General features: G+C 44.1%; 1 protein-coding gene across 1 annotated transcript; it reads right to left on the bottom strand.

Moving 5' to 3' along the window:
- Positions 1-1,101: 1,101 nt before the first annotated feature.
- On the bottom strand, positions 1,102-13,019 carry LOC109437616 (butyrophilin-like protein 3). Its single transcript, XM_088798884.1, has 8 exons — positions 12,962-13,019; positions 9,886-10,233; positions 5,489-5,764; positions 3,865-3,978; positions 3,113-3,133; positions 2,578-2,604; positions 2,265-2,291; positions 1,102-1,685 (listed from the first exon to the last, which is right to left on the bottom strand). The coding sequence occupies exons 1-8, from the start codon at positions 13,017-13,019 to the stop codon at positions 1,102-1,104; spliced, it is 1,455 nt and encodes a 484-aa protein (XP_088655010.1).
- Positions 13,020-13,276: the final 257 nt, after the last annotated feature.

The following is a 13,276-nucleotide window of genomic DNA, read 5'->3' as shown; positions in this document are numbered from 1 at the left end:
GTAAGGGACTGTTTACATTATAAAGAAACTGACAAATTCTTTTCTGAAATAGTCATTTTATCTCCCCACCAGCTGTGTATGAGACTTCCAGTCCCTCAGAAGCCTCATCAACACTTGGTATGATCAGTCTTTTTAATTTTACTCCAATAGGTGGTAATAGTGTCTCATTGTGGTTTTAATTTGCATTTTGTTAGTGTCTAAGGAGATAGAGAATCTTTTCATTGGCTTACTAGCCATCTCTACATCTTCTTTGCTGAAAGATTTATTAGCAATAAATGTTGAATATGTCAAATGTTCTTTTGCTGCTTCTATTGAGATGATCATATGGTTTTCCTTCTTAGTTTGCTAATGTGGTGAATTACACTGCTTGGTGTTTGAATATTAAAACTTTCCTTCATTATGGGATAGACACATTTGGCAGTAATGTATTATTCTTGCAATATGTTGTTGAATTCAATTTGCTAAAATTTTATTTAAATTTTTGAAACAATGTTCTCGAAGGATTAAGATTTGGTAGTTTTCTTTTTTATTATTCTATCTGTTTTTGGTATCAGAGTCATGTTGGCTTTATAGAATGAATTGGGAAATCCTCCCTTATCAATTCTTTGGGCTTGACACAGAAAGGTGAATAACTATTCCACAGTGATTTGGAATAGAGGACAGTGAATTAATATGGAATAAATAGATACAATGTTGGAAAAGTTTAATATAGAAAACACATCGCTCACTGACATTAGGCCGCTGACAAGATGCAGCATGATTCACATTCACTGTCTCTGGTCTTTACTTGACCACCTTTACTCGAGGTGGGAATTTCAGTCCCTGTTTTACAGATGAAGAACCCGAGAGCTTGTTACTTGCCAAAGGTTCTTTGGCTGCAGAGTTGGTACAAACCAAATGCACCATCAGCCTTCTTCCCTCCTCACCTCAGGGCAGCCATGACCCCTGGCCCCACAAGGATGGGCCATCCCTCCTCATCTGGAAGCCATGCTGCTGTCTGCTGCAGGGCTCTGGGGCCTGAGAGGAAGCTCAGTGTCCTGAGGGAGAGTGTGAGGTGTGATTCCCTCTGGGCACCACCCTGGACAGGAAGGCTGTGGTCAACTATGGGGAGGGCTCCAGGTTGTCTCTGTCAGAAGGTGCTTCTTTCTCTGATCCCTGGGACACTGGGCAGATCACTATGGGAGTCACATTTTTCTCATCACTCACATCAAGCTGGATGTAGGGCCTCAATAACCCTTCAAACTGATGTGTCAGGGTGTAAATGTGGGACTGATCATTTACATTGAAGTAAGAGATGGTCCCGCCCTCGTAGTCTAGGAAGACCCCCACTCGTGTAGGGGGTGTTCTCAGAGTGAGATTGATTTTACGGGGATTAAATGTGAGATACTGTTGTTCTCTCATCAGTCTGAGCACCCAGTACCCAGTGGTCGGAGACAAAGTCATTTTTGTCACCTTTCTTTTCACGTCATCCCGGCACACTCCCAAACACCACATTTCATTGTGTCCCACGTCCACCTCCCAGTAATGTTTTCCTTCCTGGAATCCCTGAGAAGCCACCACACATCTCCTTGTAAATCTCTTGTCCGAGTAGGTCACCATCTGTTGAATGTTCCTATAGCACACAGTTTTCAGATCAGAAATGTAGAGCTGGGGGTGAGCAGTCTCTGGGTCCAGAGTCACCTCCACTGGCATGTCATAGGGAGAAAGAGCATGAGTCACTGAGGAGGGACCTGGGCTGGATGCAGAGATCACTCCCTCCCACTGCAAAGTAGCTCAGGGTGGGATCAGGTGAAGTCCCAGGGCCAGAGTCTCCATCACAAACTGCTCCCTCGCTCCCTCATCATCAGTGGGGCCTTGGAGCCTCACCAATGCCTAGAGATGCCCAACTGTGAGCTCGATATTAGACTTTGTGAGGCCTGTATTGTGTCCTCTAACCAGCTTCCTGCAGTCCTCACAACTGAAAAAATTCACCTTTATTCCCACCCTCCAGTCCTTCCCCTTGATCTGTAACCTCAGTTCCCTGGAGCTTAGCCTTTGACTCCCACCCTGGCTGACCCAGCCCCCATCCTCTCCCTTCCTGGTCCTGGGCCTAGAAATGAGTCTGGGGCAGCTGCCCCCTGGGGAGGATCTGGGCCTCACAGATTTATAATCTGCAGTCCAGTGTGTCTCAGTGTTACTGTTCTTCCTTATCTGTCTCTGCTCGGCTCCCTCTCCCATGCCCACCCGCGGCTCTGACCCACTGTCACCCCCTCAGGCATTGGTACCTGCGTGTTTCCAGGCCTCTCTCAGTTCTGAAAACAAGCAGACAGAGCAGGAGGGTCAGTGCTCACATGGAGAGCAGGAGGCAGGGAGAAAGGACACCAGGGTGGTTAACCTTTGTGGGTGTCATGGGTCCACCAGATCTGCTGAAGCCATGGGGTTCTCTACAAATGCACCTCCCCCAGCATCTGCAGACAGTTTCAGTGTCCGCATTACAAGCTTGTCTCTGCATAGACTCATGGCCTCAGGGTCCCAAGATTCACAAACTAGAGACTTGTAAGAAGAGATAATGGGGGTGGAGGGAATAGCTTCTCTCACCTGCTTCTCCATGCTTCCTTCTCCAGTCTGAAAACCGAAAACACAAAAGAGGCTGAAATCACAGAATAGGGGTCCAGGGGAGAGGAAAGCTCTACAACATCTTTCCCAGTTCCTGGTGTTTCCATGACACAAAGGGTAGAATATTCTGGGCTGATACAAGGCTAGGATGCTTGTCTCTAAGTACCAAGCCAGGCAGGAGGTTGAGGGAGACGCCCGACAGGCTCTTCCCCATTCTGGGTCCACACCCTCAGAGACCTCGTGAAATCTATGGTTCCTCTCCCCACAGAATTATCATTAGGAAAATATGCATACAATTTACAGGCATTTCCAACACTGGATGACCTTTAGAATACTCAGATATCTGAGAATAAAATTATTAGTCAATGGATGGGGGATTGAACCAGCTGCCCTCATTGGCCTGCCCATGCTTCCCATCCAGTCTGGAGCCAGGACAACCCCCAGGTGGCTCAAACTGGGGAACAGCAGGGACCCAGGAGAACTGTGGGGAAGGCTCAGAACATGACAAGTGACTTACCCAATTCTGCCCGGACTTTCCCTGAAATAAAGAATATCCATTAGTGGACACAGCAGTGTGTAAGGTACAAACACCGCCCTGGCTCATTGCTCAGGGGGATGAGGTGTGGGTGAATGATGGGGACTGTTCTAAAACTCTCCTTTTGTGCCCCCATCCTCACATCCCGGTAGTGAACATCTCTATCTGGGGTAAAAGAGGAGATCAGGAACATTCATGCTGAAAGGAGGTGGAGGTGGAGATGGAGGTTATCAGGGAGAAGGGAAGGTGAGATGCAAGAGAAGCTGGATTAAAGGAGGGATCACGGCACACGTTCTCAAGAGTCAGTATCATCTCCAAGGAGGAAAAAACTAGTTCTTGGGGTAAAAACTCTTATTGAAACTGAATATTATTTTATATTTTCTGCAGTTCTAATACTTATGCTATGAAGTCTTTTCAAGTACATTGAAATTTTTTTACTGGAGTTGGTGTTGTTAGAAATTTATATCAGCCCTACAGGTAGTGAAAATCATTGTTCCCCTAATTCTGGGCCCTTTGTGAGGAAGATGGGCCTGGTGGGGCTGGCATTTCCTAAGGGAGCCATTTCCGGCCAGCCTGGAGTGGGGTGAGGACTGTGGTCGCTGTGGCCCAGGTGGTGGGGTCCTGGAGACTGGGGCTGGAATAACAGACCCGGGAGGTGTGTGGGAGCATCCCTGATCCCCGCCCTGCTGGATGCATGAGTAAGCCACGGGCCCCTGCTTCTCTTTCTCACTTACCTTTCAATTTGTAGAAGTAAACTGTCAGACCAATGACACCAACACACAGGACAGAAAGGAGTACTCCCAGTAGAATAGATCCCAAGCGCCACGTTATGGCCTGGAAAATCACCGCTGAAAAACAGTTCCACAAACCCCTTAGATACCACTGAACAATAAAAGCAGTTTGATTCTCATTTAAGGGATCATCTCATACCCCAAGATTGAAAAGATAGGTTTCTATTTCTTCTACATGTATAAAGCATTGTACTTCTTCATAATTCTTTCTCCATCTGGATTTTATTTTTCTATATAAAAGTGAGGTAGAAGTTCAATTTTATTTTTTTCTAAATAAATAACAACTGTGCAGGCATCATTTATTTGAATAGACTTTCCTTCACCTGCTATTACATACAGTGTCACTTCTATTTTATACATCTTCATAAGAGTTTGCAAAGCTTTTATTAGATATATGAAAATATACTAAAAGACAGTAAGAACAATGAAAATAGCAGAGTAATGTAACTTCTTACAGGTAATAAGAGACAATATTTTAAAGATACCGCTACTCTAAAATTGATTTACATATTCAATATAACTCTCCTGAAAATCTCAATAGCGTTTTCTTAGAACTAAACAAGTCAATTCCAAATTTATGTATATGTATCTGGTGAAAGTTTGAAAATATTCCATGTGTGCTTCAAAATAATGATTTTTGTGGGTTAAGTCTTCTAAGAATGTCTATTAGATCAGGACTGTTAATTTGTATATCAAATATTCTACAGTCTTACTAATTATGTCTACTTATTTAATCAGTTTTGGAACTCACAGTATTTCTATTTATCCATATATTTCTATTGATATTTGCTTTATATGTGTTAAGATATAATATAAGATGCATATATATTTATATTTCTTATCATTTTCTAGTGAATAAACTTTTTATGTTCTGAAAGAACTAGCCTACAAATGCATTGTTTTGGTTTTTTTTAACGTAAGACTTTTCTTTCGTCACTCTAGTATATCCATTAATACAATGGTACTTTTTTGGTTAACATTGGTCTGTTACGCTTTTTATACTTTTAAAATGTTACAGTGAATAGCTCATATAGATTATAAGAATTGCACCAGTTGAGATTTTTTAAATCCAGTCTGGCATTTCTTTGTCTTTTAAATGGCAAATTAACTCCTTTTATATTGATTGTGATTATTGGGGTGTACATTAATTATCCTATTATTTTTAAATCCTTTTGGAAATTATCTACTTTTTATTAATTTCTTTTTCACAGAGTAATATTTCAGTATTTATTTAGATGTACTTTTTGTTTAAATGAGCAAATATTTTTCCCCTTTGTTCCTCAAGTTAGCATTCTTAAATTTTGTGTTTGTTGATTTTGGAGGGTTGCACCAGGAAGACAACCATATGATAAAGGAAGTATTTGATTCTACTCCTCTGCAATTGTAAATTGTTTCCACATAATCAAATTTTATAATATTATCTTTACACCCCACGGATCTTTGGCTTTCAAAACTAATCATTAAAACTGGGCAATACTGCACAACAACACTGAGATAAAGGCTCCTGTTCTCTCTCTGGGCTACACAAACATGAACCCCTCCCCCACTCCTCCTCCTCCCCACTCACCTCTTATCCATACCCTGGATTCCACCTCTCGGCTCTGGTCAGGGTACTGGATAGAACATGATACGCTCCCAGCATTTTCTTGGACTATAAGGGAAGTCTCCACATCAAACAGACCCTTTCTGTCTGCATTCACGTTTGAGTCTGAGGGTAAATCATATCCTTTGGGGCCTTTCCACTTCACTGTTGGCTGGGGAAACCAGCCTGAGGACTTGCAGAGTAGCTGGATGCCTCCATCAACATATCCCATGATAGAAACCAGGGGAGCTGAGCCCAATGCTGGGGAGTAAACAGGAAATGGATGAAAGCAAAGATGATTTTCCAAGGCCACAGAAGTTCTGAGCCAGGTTCATCAAGTACATAACACTGCACCCCCATGGCCATTTCTCTCTTACACACACATAGACTTATAACAGTTGGAAGCCCTTCCATGCATGGTCTTTGTTCACTCAACATGCATTTAACAGCTACTATATACATGGATATTCCTAAACACTAAATATGATGAAGAAATAAGACAATCCATTCTAATGAAGAGCTTGCTGACTAAAAAAGGAGACAACTATTAACAAATGCACGTCATTATGAAGTGTGCAGATAGGAAGCATGGTCAAGTTAGCACTGAGGAGACAGTGATTGTCAACGGAAGTCATGGTTTCCTGGAGGTGACATTTGTGCTCTGCTGTGTCAGATGAATAGAAGGTTTTAAAGTGAACAAAGAAAAAAAGGGAGAAGCAGGATAGGCAGAGGGCCCAGTACATACCACAGCATGGAGAGTGGACAGGCCATATTATGCTCAAGGACCTATGAGCATCGGCACGTCAGGACTGTGATGTCCAAGAGGGGAAAGGTGTGAGGTCTGGGGGAGGGACAGTGGCCGGACATGGATGAGTGCACTGACCTAAAGAGTGTGGATCATTGTCCTGTAGTCACCGCAGAGCTGTTGGCTGGCTTCCAGGTAAGAGTTGTAAGCAGAGATGCATCTTAGAGAACACCCCAGGAGGGGGAGGAGGGTCAGTGGGAACACTTAGAAGGAAAGCAGCCAGACAGATCGTCACTGAAGTCACTATGGTGAGAGATGAGAAGGTCTGGAATAGAACACTGTGAGAAGGGGAGAGACAGGTGCAGGGAGATAGATTTCACAGGACTAACAAGAGGATGAGGGAGGGTTTCGCCTGACCTCCAGACTTGTGAATTGAGAGACTATGGAGAGTACCCCACACAGGGGTAACCTCTGTTTGAGGATTTCTTATTGCTATCTTCCCGACCCAAACAACGCTTAGCCACCATGTGCTGTTCTCTTCCATTCTCTAGGGTCAGGACCCAATAAATGTAGCTAAATAAATGTTTGTTGAATGAATGAAAGAAGGAAATATAGGGTAAATATGAAGGAAGGGAGGTTCCAATAAGACGGTTTGGACTAACCTCTCCCTGCTCCTCCCTCTATATGGAATTACAAACCCTGGGAATAACACAAGAGGCAACCATAGGAGAACTCTGAGAGGCGGAAAGAGGAAGGTGAACTGACTAGGGTCCTAGGACTGGAGGACCAACACAGAACAGCTGAACTGCTTTTGGTCCGTGCCCCCTTCACTTTGAGACAATTTTTTCTCTTTGTAACTGCGATGGATCGCTTAAGGCAACGTATAGTTGGGTCTTGTTTTTTTAATCCATCCCACTACTCTGTACTTTTTGATTGATGAGTTCAGTCCATTTACATTTAGAGTGATTATTGATACATGAGGTCTTACTACAACCATTTTAACAATTGTTTGCTAGTTGCTGTTGTATCTCCATTGTTTCGTTTTCCTGTCTGCTATTTTAGTTTGGTGGCTTTCTATGATTCTTTTCTCCATTTCCTTTCTATTTATGTTACTTGTCTCACCTCTAGATTTTTGTTTTGTGATTACAATTAGGTTTATGTAAAAATGACTGTTTCATACATAAACAGTCCTTTTTCTTCTGGTTGCATCTCATCTTCATTCACCCGTGCAAGTTCAGTCCTTTTCTTCCTTCCCTTTTATGTTTTTGTTGTCACACATTAGTCTTTTTTATGTTCGGTGTGTATTTCCAAATAGTAGAATTTTTAAAACACCTTTCCCCTTTAACTTTTATGTTATAATTAAGGGTTTAATACCCTGTTCTGTAAAAGAGTTGCAGTTTCTTTCTTTTGTCTATTTGTCATGTTACTCAAAGTTTTCTGTACTTTTGTCTGTTTGTTCCAGAGAAAAGGGCTTCTTTCAACATTTCTTGTAATGAAAGTCTTGTGGTGGTAAATTCCTTCAGCTTTTGCTTGTCTAGGAAAGCTTTTATTTCTCCTTCATATCTAAAGGACAACTCTCCTGGATATATTATTCCTGGCTGGTGATTTCTCTCTTTCAAGATTTTGAATTTTGATTCTACTCTCTCCTAGCTTGTAAGGTTTCTGCTGCACAATCCAATGATAATCTAATGAGATTTCCTTTATAGGTTACTGTCTCTTTCCCTGACTACCTTGAGAATTCTTTCTTTGCCATTAATTTTTGACAATTTTAATAATGTGCCTTGTAGAAGGCCTTTTCGGAATGAGATAATTACGTGTTCTGTTAGTTTCTTGATTTTGAGCATCCAGCCCTTCCCATAGGTCTGGGACATTCTCATTGATTGTTTGATTGAATAGGCTCTCTGTTCCATTCTACCTCTCTTCTCCTTCTAGTGTACCTATTATTCTTTGTTGCCCTTTCCAATGGAGTCAGATAGTTCTCTTAGAGTTCTTTCATTTTCCAAAACCACTCAGTTCTGTCTCTCTTTTTCCCCCTGAGTCACTTCTAGATTTCTATCTTTGAGCTTGCTAATTCACTCTTCTATCTAGTCTGCTCTGTTCCAAGACTTTCTAATACATTCTTCATCTCATTGATTGAGTTCTTCAGCTCCAGAATTTCTACTTGGTTCTTTTTTATAGTTTCAATCTCTTTGGCAAAGTACTCCTTTTGCACATCGATTTTATTTCTGAGTTCATTGAACTGCCTGAATTTTCTTGTATCTTGTTAAGTTTTTTCATAATTTCTATATAGAATTCTCTGTCATTTAAATCACAGTCTTCCATGTCTTTGTTTTCTGGAGACTTTTCATTTTCTTTCTGAGTAAGTTTGTTACCCCGATTACCTTGTTACCTTGATTATTCATGGTACTTGATGGATTGTGTCTCTGCCTGAGCATTGGAGGTAGAGAGCTGAGCTCTATTCTTTTTAAGTACTGTTCTGAACAATTTAGCAGGCTGATCAGTAGAGGTGTTTCAGTTATTTTCCAGCAGATGGTGGTATAGCACAAGTTTTTGTTTTCTTTTACCTGTACTTCTGGCACATCTGGGATCTCTGTGGGGCAGTTCCCTCGGTCTTGGAAAATGCCTCATATTCCCTGAGGGGGTTGGTGTCCCCTCTGTGTCCAGATTTTCTGGGTGTCAGGGTACCAACCCCATGGTGGGATGTGTTGGGTGATGGCCTGTGAGTTCCTGGTGCTGCCTCCTTGTAACAGAGGACGCCAGCCACTCTGTCTATGGCATCGCCTCTGCCTCTGTCAGGTGCCACAACAAGCAGTGGGGGCCATGGAGTGAGTGAGGGGAGGTGAGTTTGTGAGTGTGCAGCTTTGTCTTCTTGCTATTAATGACTTCAGCTAGTCCACGGCTGCCATGCCTCTTTGTCACGTCTCTTCCCTTTTTCCAGGTTTAGCCACAATGCTCACAGCCTACTCAGGCCAGACTTGCTTCTGCCCCTCCTACCCTCTGGGCTGCTGTACGAGGGCTACAGCCTGGCTCCCAAACCACTACTTCATCAGTTGGGGCCACAGCGAGTGCCTGACTGCATCTAGCGCCCCCATCTTTGTCTTTTCCCCTTCTCACCTCTCCTGTATTTTCATATGCCCACTTTCACAGGTCTTGATGTGTGGATCTCTCACATGTGTTTGTGTATTGATCAAGGGATCCTTTGTTGTATTGTTGTTGTCTGACTTGTGACTTTCAGAAGAGAAACAATGAGTCGTCTCACTGTGCCGTGAAGCTTAAGTCACCCCTATAACATTCCTGAAATTATGGAATTGTAGAGGTACAGAACCAATTCATGATTGCCAGGGGTTGGGGCAGTTGGTGAGTGAGAAGGGTGGCTGAGACTACAAAGGGGCAGCAAAAGGAAATCTTAGTGGTGATGGGAATAGCTCTATATTCTGACGTGGTGGTATTTACATAAATCCACACATGCAGAGAACTATATGTATAAAACGGAAAGAACTGATAGTTTAGGGTGCTATCTTAACTGAATGCCATGAAAACATTATTTAAAAGACACCTCATTCAGCAATATGATATGAAGTCCCAAGTGGTTTCACCATAAAACAAAGTTATGAGTTCTCTGAAATAAGCAACTGACCTGACACCTGCAGCTCCCAGGTGGCCTTCTGGTCATTATTCTGGGAGATGAACCAGCATCCGTAGAGACCAGTGTCTGAGAGAGTGACCTTCTTCAGCCTCAGGGAGACATGCCCCTCCGCTATGGAGTCCTTCAGCAGCTCAGTTCTCCTTCGATAGGCTGGTATCTGCCTATGGCGCTGGTCTTTCCCTTCTCTGTAGAGATGCACCACAGCGTGGAACTCATCTCTGAAGAACCGCACTTCCATGGCCTCCGCACTTGTCTTAGGAGAGAGGAAGCACGAGAACACTGTGTCCTCCCCGATCACGACCTGGACGGGCTTGTCTGGTCCCATCACCTGCCACTGGCCTGTGGAAGGAAGCACAAGAGATAACTGAGCAAAGACCCTGTCAGTGGTCTTGCTCATGGCCGGCGTGTGCCCAGGGGTGCGACATCCATCATTACCTCCTTTCCAAACCCAGTGACCTGCATCTGTACATCCCTTACACTTGACAGAGCACTTCCACATCCCTTGCTTCATTCTGTATCACAGACATCCCGACAGGTGTGTGTTATTGATATTCCCATTTCCAAGATGGAAACACAATGTATCAGAGAGACTAAGTAAGTTAATCAGGGGCATGAGAGCACTTTCCAAATGCTGATCCTCTCACTGGAAGAGAATCTATATCCACATTCTCTCCTCCCTGCACATCTGCCTCACCACAAACTCACAACAGCCCCTTTTCATCTTTTTTGCTAAAAACTAAAGATGACCCATTTTCCAGGAGGTGAGTATTAACAATCAAATCTCCAGTTTGGGGCAATTTGTTTCCATCAAACACATGATTCCATCCTGTAAACATTTAATGGTTACAATAAAAGAATGTCTTTGCCCATAGGTTAAACCTTTATTTGTGCTTCCTTATTTTATTTATCTGCTTGTTCTGCACATTCTGAGATGCATGTATGACATGTGACGAGGATATATTGCAGTTGTCACTAGAAATGTTCTCTCTAGTGAATTCATGGTGGCTGTCCTTCCATGGAGTGTGATTTATGGACACACCTCCTTGATTGGTAACATGTCTTGATTAATTCACAGGTATGCATTTCTGCTTTGTGCATAGATAGGTATGTTGTGGAGTGTATACTCATTAGAGAAAAGAGGGTGACAGTGAAAATTTCCTTTTCAAGCACGTGGAAATTCCCAAAGTAATCACTTATTTTCAAATAAGTGAAGATTTTTATTTTAGCACCCATTATTTCTTACTTTAAATATGTTTTATACATCTTTCTGAAAGGTATTTCACTAATACTTTTTGAAGGAGAATCTTATGATATAAAATGTGACTTTGCAGCAGGATATCTGTTCAGCCACTGACCTGGCTTAGCAGACGCTGAGTGGCCCCCCTTCACCCTGAGTCCTCCTGCACTGGGCTGGGCATGTCCCTGCCCTCTGACAGCCCCACCCAGGAGCCTGGCCTCTGCTCCCTGCTGAGGGCTTTCTCTGTACTTTGGAACCTGCTCAGTCTGGTGCAGAGCAGCCCAGAAGTGCTGAGAATTGAATAGTAGTGGGGGTACCTGTCCCCAGTGAGGGCAGGAGGCAGTAGATGTTGGGATGATTCCAGATTGCCATCTTGTGGCCCCTCAGAACGTGTTTCCATGTCAGTAACCAGCTCATTGGCACACCGTTTTTTGGTTTTCCTCCCTTCTGGCTTCACTGTCTCCACTCCCTCACTTTTTTCCCCAGAATCACTGCCTGACCAGCCCACCTGCACTCAGACCTTTGTCCCTGGTCTACTTTGGGGGCTCAACCTAGGTCAGCTGGGCTGCTGCTGTTGTGCCTTCAGGGCTGTGGGGGGCTCTCGAGCTGAGGGAACCTTTTCCTGGGGTGTCTCTGTCCCGCTGGCCAGCACTTACTGCTGCTGTCATTTTCCTTGCCTACTGTAGCTCCTTCCACCCTTTACTCCTCCTTCCCCCTGGGGACCAGGGAGGAAAAATGGTCTGTTGTTGACACAGGCTCTGAGCTAATGAAACGCTGGGCTCCGCTCTATGTACATGAGCTCATGTGATCCCCACAGCAGCCTGATCTGGGTGTGAGGCCATCTCCCGTCACTAGGAGCACACGGACACCTGGGGGAGTCATGACCCACAAAGTTCATAAGCAGAGGAAATGAGGGTTCAAAATAACGTCTTTCTGCCTCGAAGGTCATTTCCATGACACCTGCTGCCTCTCCAGGAAGTAGAGCTGTCAGAGAAACTCATCAGAAAATGGATGAGAACGAACATCATGAAAAGCTGTCCTGTGAACAAGACATACGGGTTTTGCTGCAGAAATGGAGCATGACTTGATTGCCCTTATTTCTTTTTTTCCATGATTACACAACAGACACGGTAGATGAGTGGCGGAATGAACTTGTGCAGACTGGACCGTGTCTGGCTGGATCCTGCCCATCGAGAGACAGGGGTCTATTCCTGCCACCAGCTTCCTCTCTGTACTTTATTCATTCACTCAGCATCCTACACACCAGCTTTTGTATCAATCATAACCAGAAGAAGAAAGAAGAGTGAACTTCTTCTCAGACTATGCCAGGTTACAATTCAGTCCTCACTACAAGATCAGGACACCTTCCCCCACCCTTAGGTCACATACCACAGGTGTTTCCGGCTCAGCATGTCCTCAGCTGGACCATTATCTTTCCCCCAAACATCCTAATCAGTATCTCCTACCCTGCCCTCCATGTCAGAACCTGGTGATCTCCTAGAGACCCCTGTATAAACTCCACAGCCCACCTGGAGCAAACATTTAATTTATTCACCTTCACATCCTTGGTGTGTCCCCTCCCCACTCCCAGGCCCCTCTTCAGCACTCTTTGTCATGAGTTCTGGGCTGTTGTCACAGTGCCCGAGACCTTCCTGCTGCCCCCTGATCCCCACAGCCCTTGACATTGATAGATGTCAGCCTGGGGAAGAAGTCGGGGAAATGCAAACAAAAAAGATGCCCCACCCCATTGTGCTGTGGTCATGCAGCTAAACAACTGAAAATGTTAACCAACAAGAAGAGAGTCAGAGAGAGTCCCCCCTGGAGGCTTACCTGAGCCCAGCCCCAGGAGACTGAGAAGCAAAGTGAGCACGAGGGTCCCAAGGGCCATGGATGTGTCTGTACGCCGATCTCATGCTATGGAAACAGATGACAGCAGGGACAGGAGGATGGACTAATTAGAGAGAAGAGGGGTCAGACCAGCTTCTGAGGTGAGGAGCCATGAAGAGGCAGAGCTTGAGCTGATGGCAAGCTGCACATTCTTCTTAGAGTTACCTGACACAGACATGGCTCTGTATGTTAGGGGAGAGAGGACTCTGCACTTTGAATCACTGCATTTATTGGCCGGCCATAAACATTCATCTCAGA

This window comes from Rhinolophus sinicus, chromosome 5, assembly GCF_057876585.1.
Source record: "Rhinolophus sinicus isolate RSI-liver-muscle chromosome 5, RSI-T2T, whole genome shotgun sequence".
Classification (NCBI taxonomy): domain Eukaryota; kingdom Metazoa; phylum Chordata; class Mammalia; order Chiroptera; family Rhinolophidae; genus Rhinolophus; species Rhinolophus sinicus.
The sequence above is the reverse complement of the archived record's forward strand: the minus strand, read 5'-3'. Positions and strand labels throughout refer to the sequence as shown.

What these genes read in the sequence shown, in the direction of transcription:
- LOC109437616 (XM_088798884.1), bottom strand. Translation starts at nt 13,019, where the DNA reads ATGGCCCTTGGGACCCTCGTGCTCACTTTGCTTCTCAGTCTCCTGGGG. An exon ending in TCTCCTGGGGCTGGGCTCAG is followed by an intron (nt 10,234 to 12,961) that starts GTAAGCCTCCAG and finishes TTCCTTCCACAG; the next exon opens with GCCAGTGGCAGGTGATGGGA. An exon ending in TTACTTCTACAAATTGAAAG is followed by an intron (nt 3,134 to 3,864) that starts GTAAGTGAGAAA and finishes TCTTTATTTCAG; the next exon opens with GGAAAGTCCGGGCAGAATTG.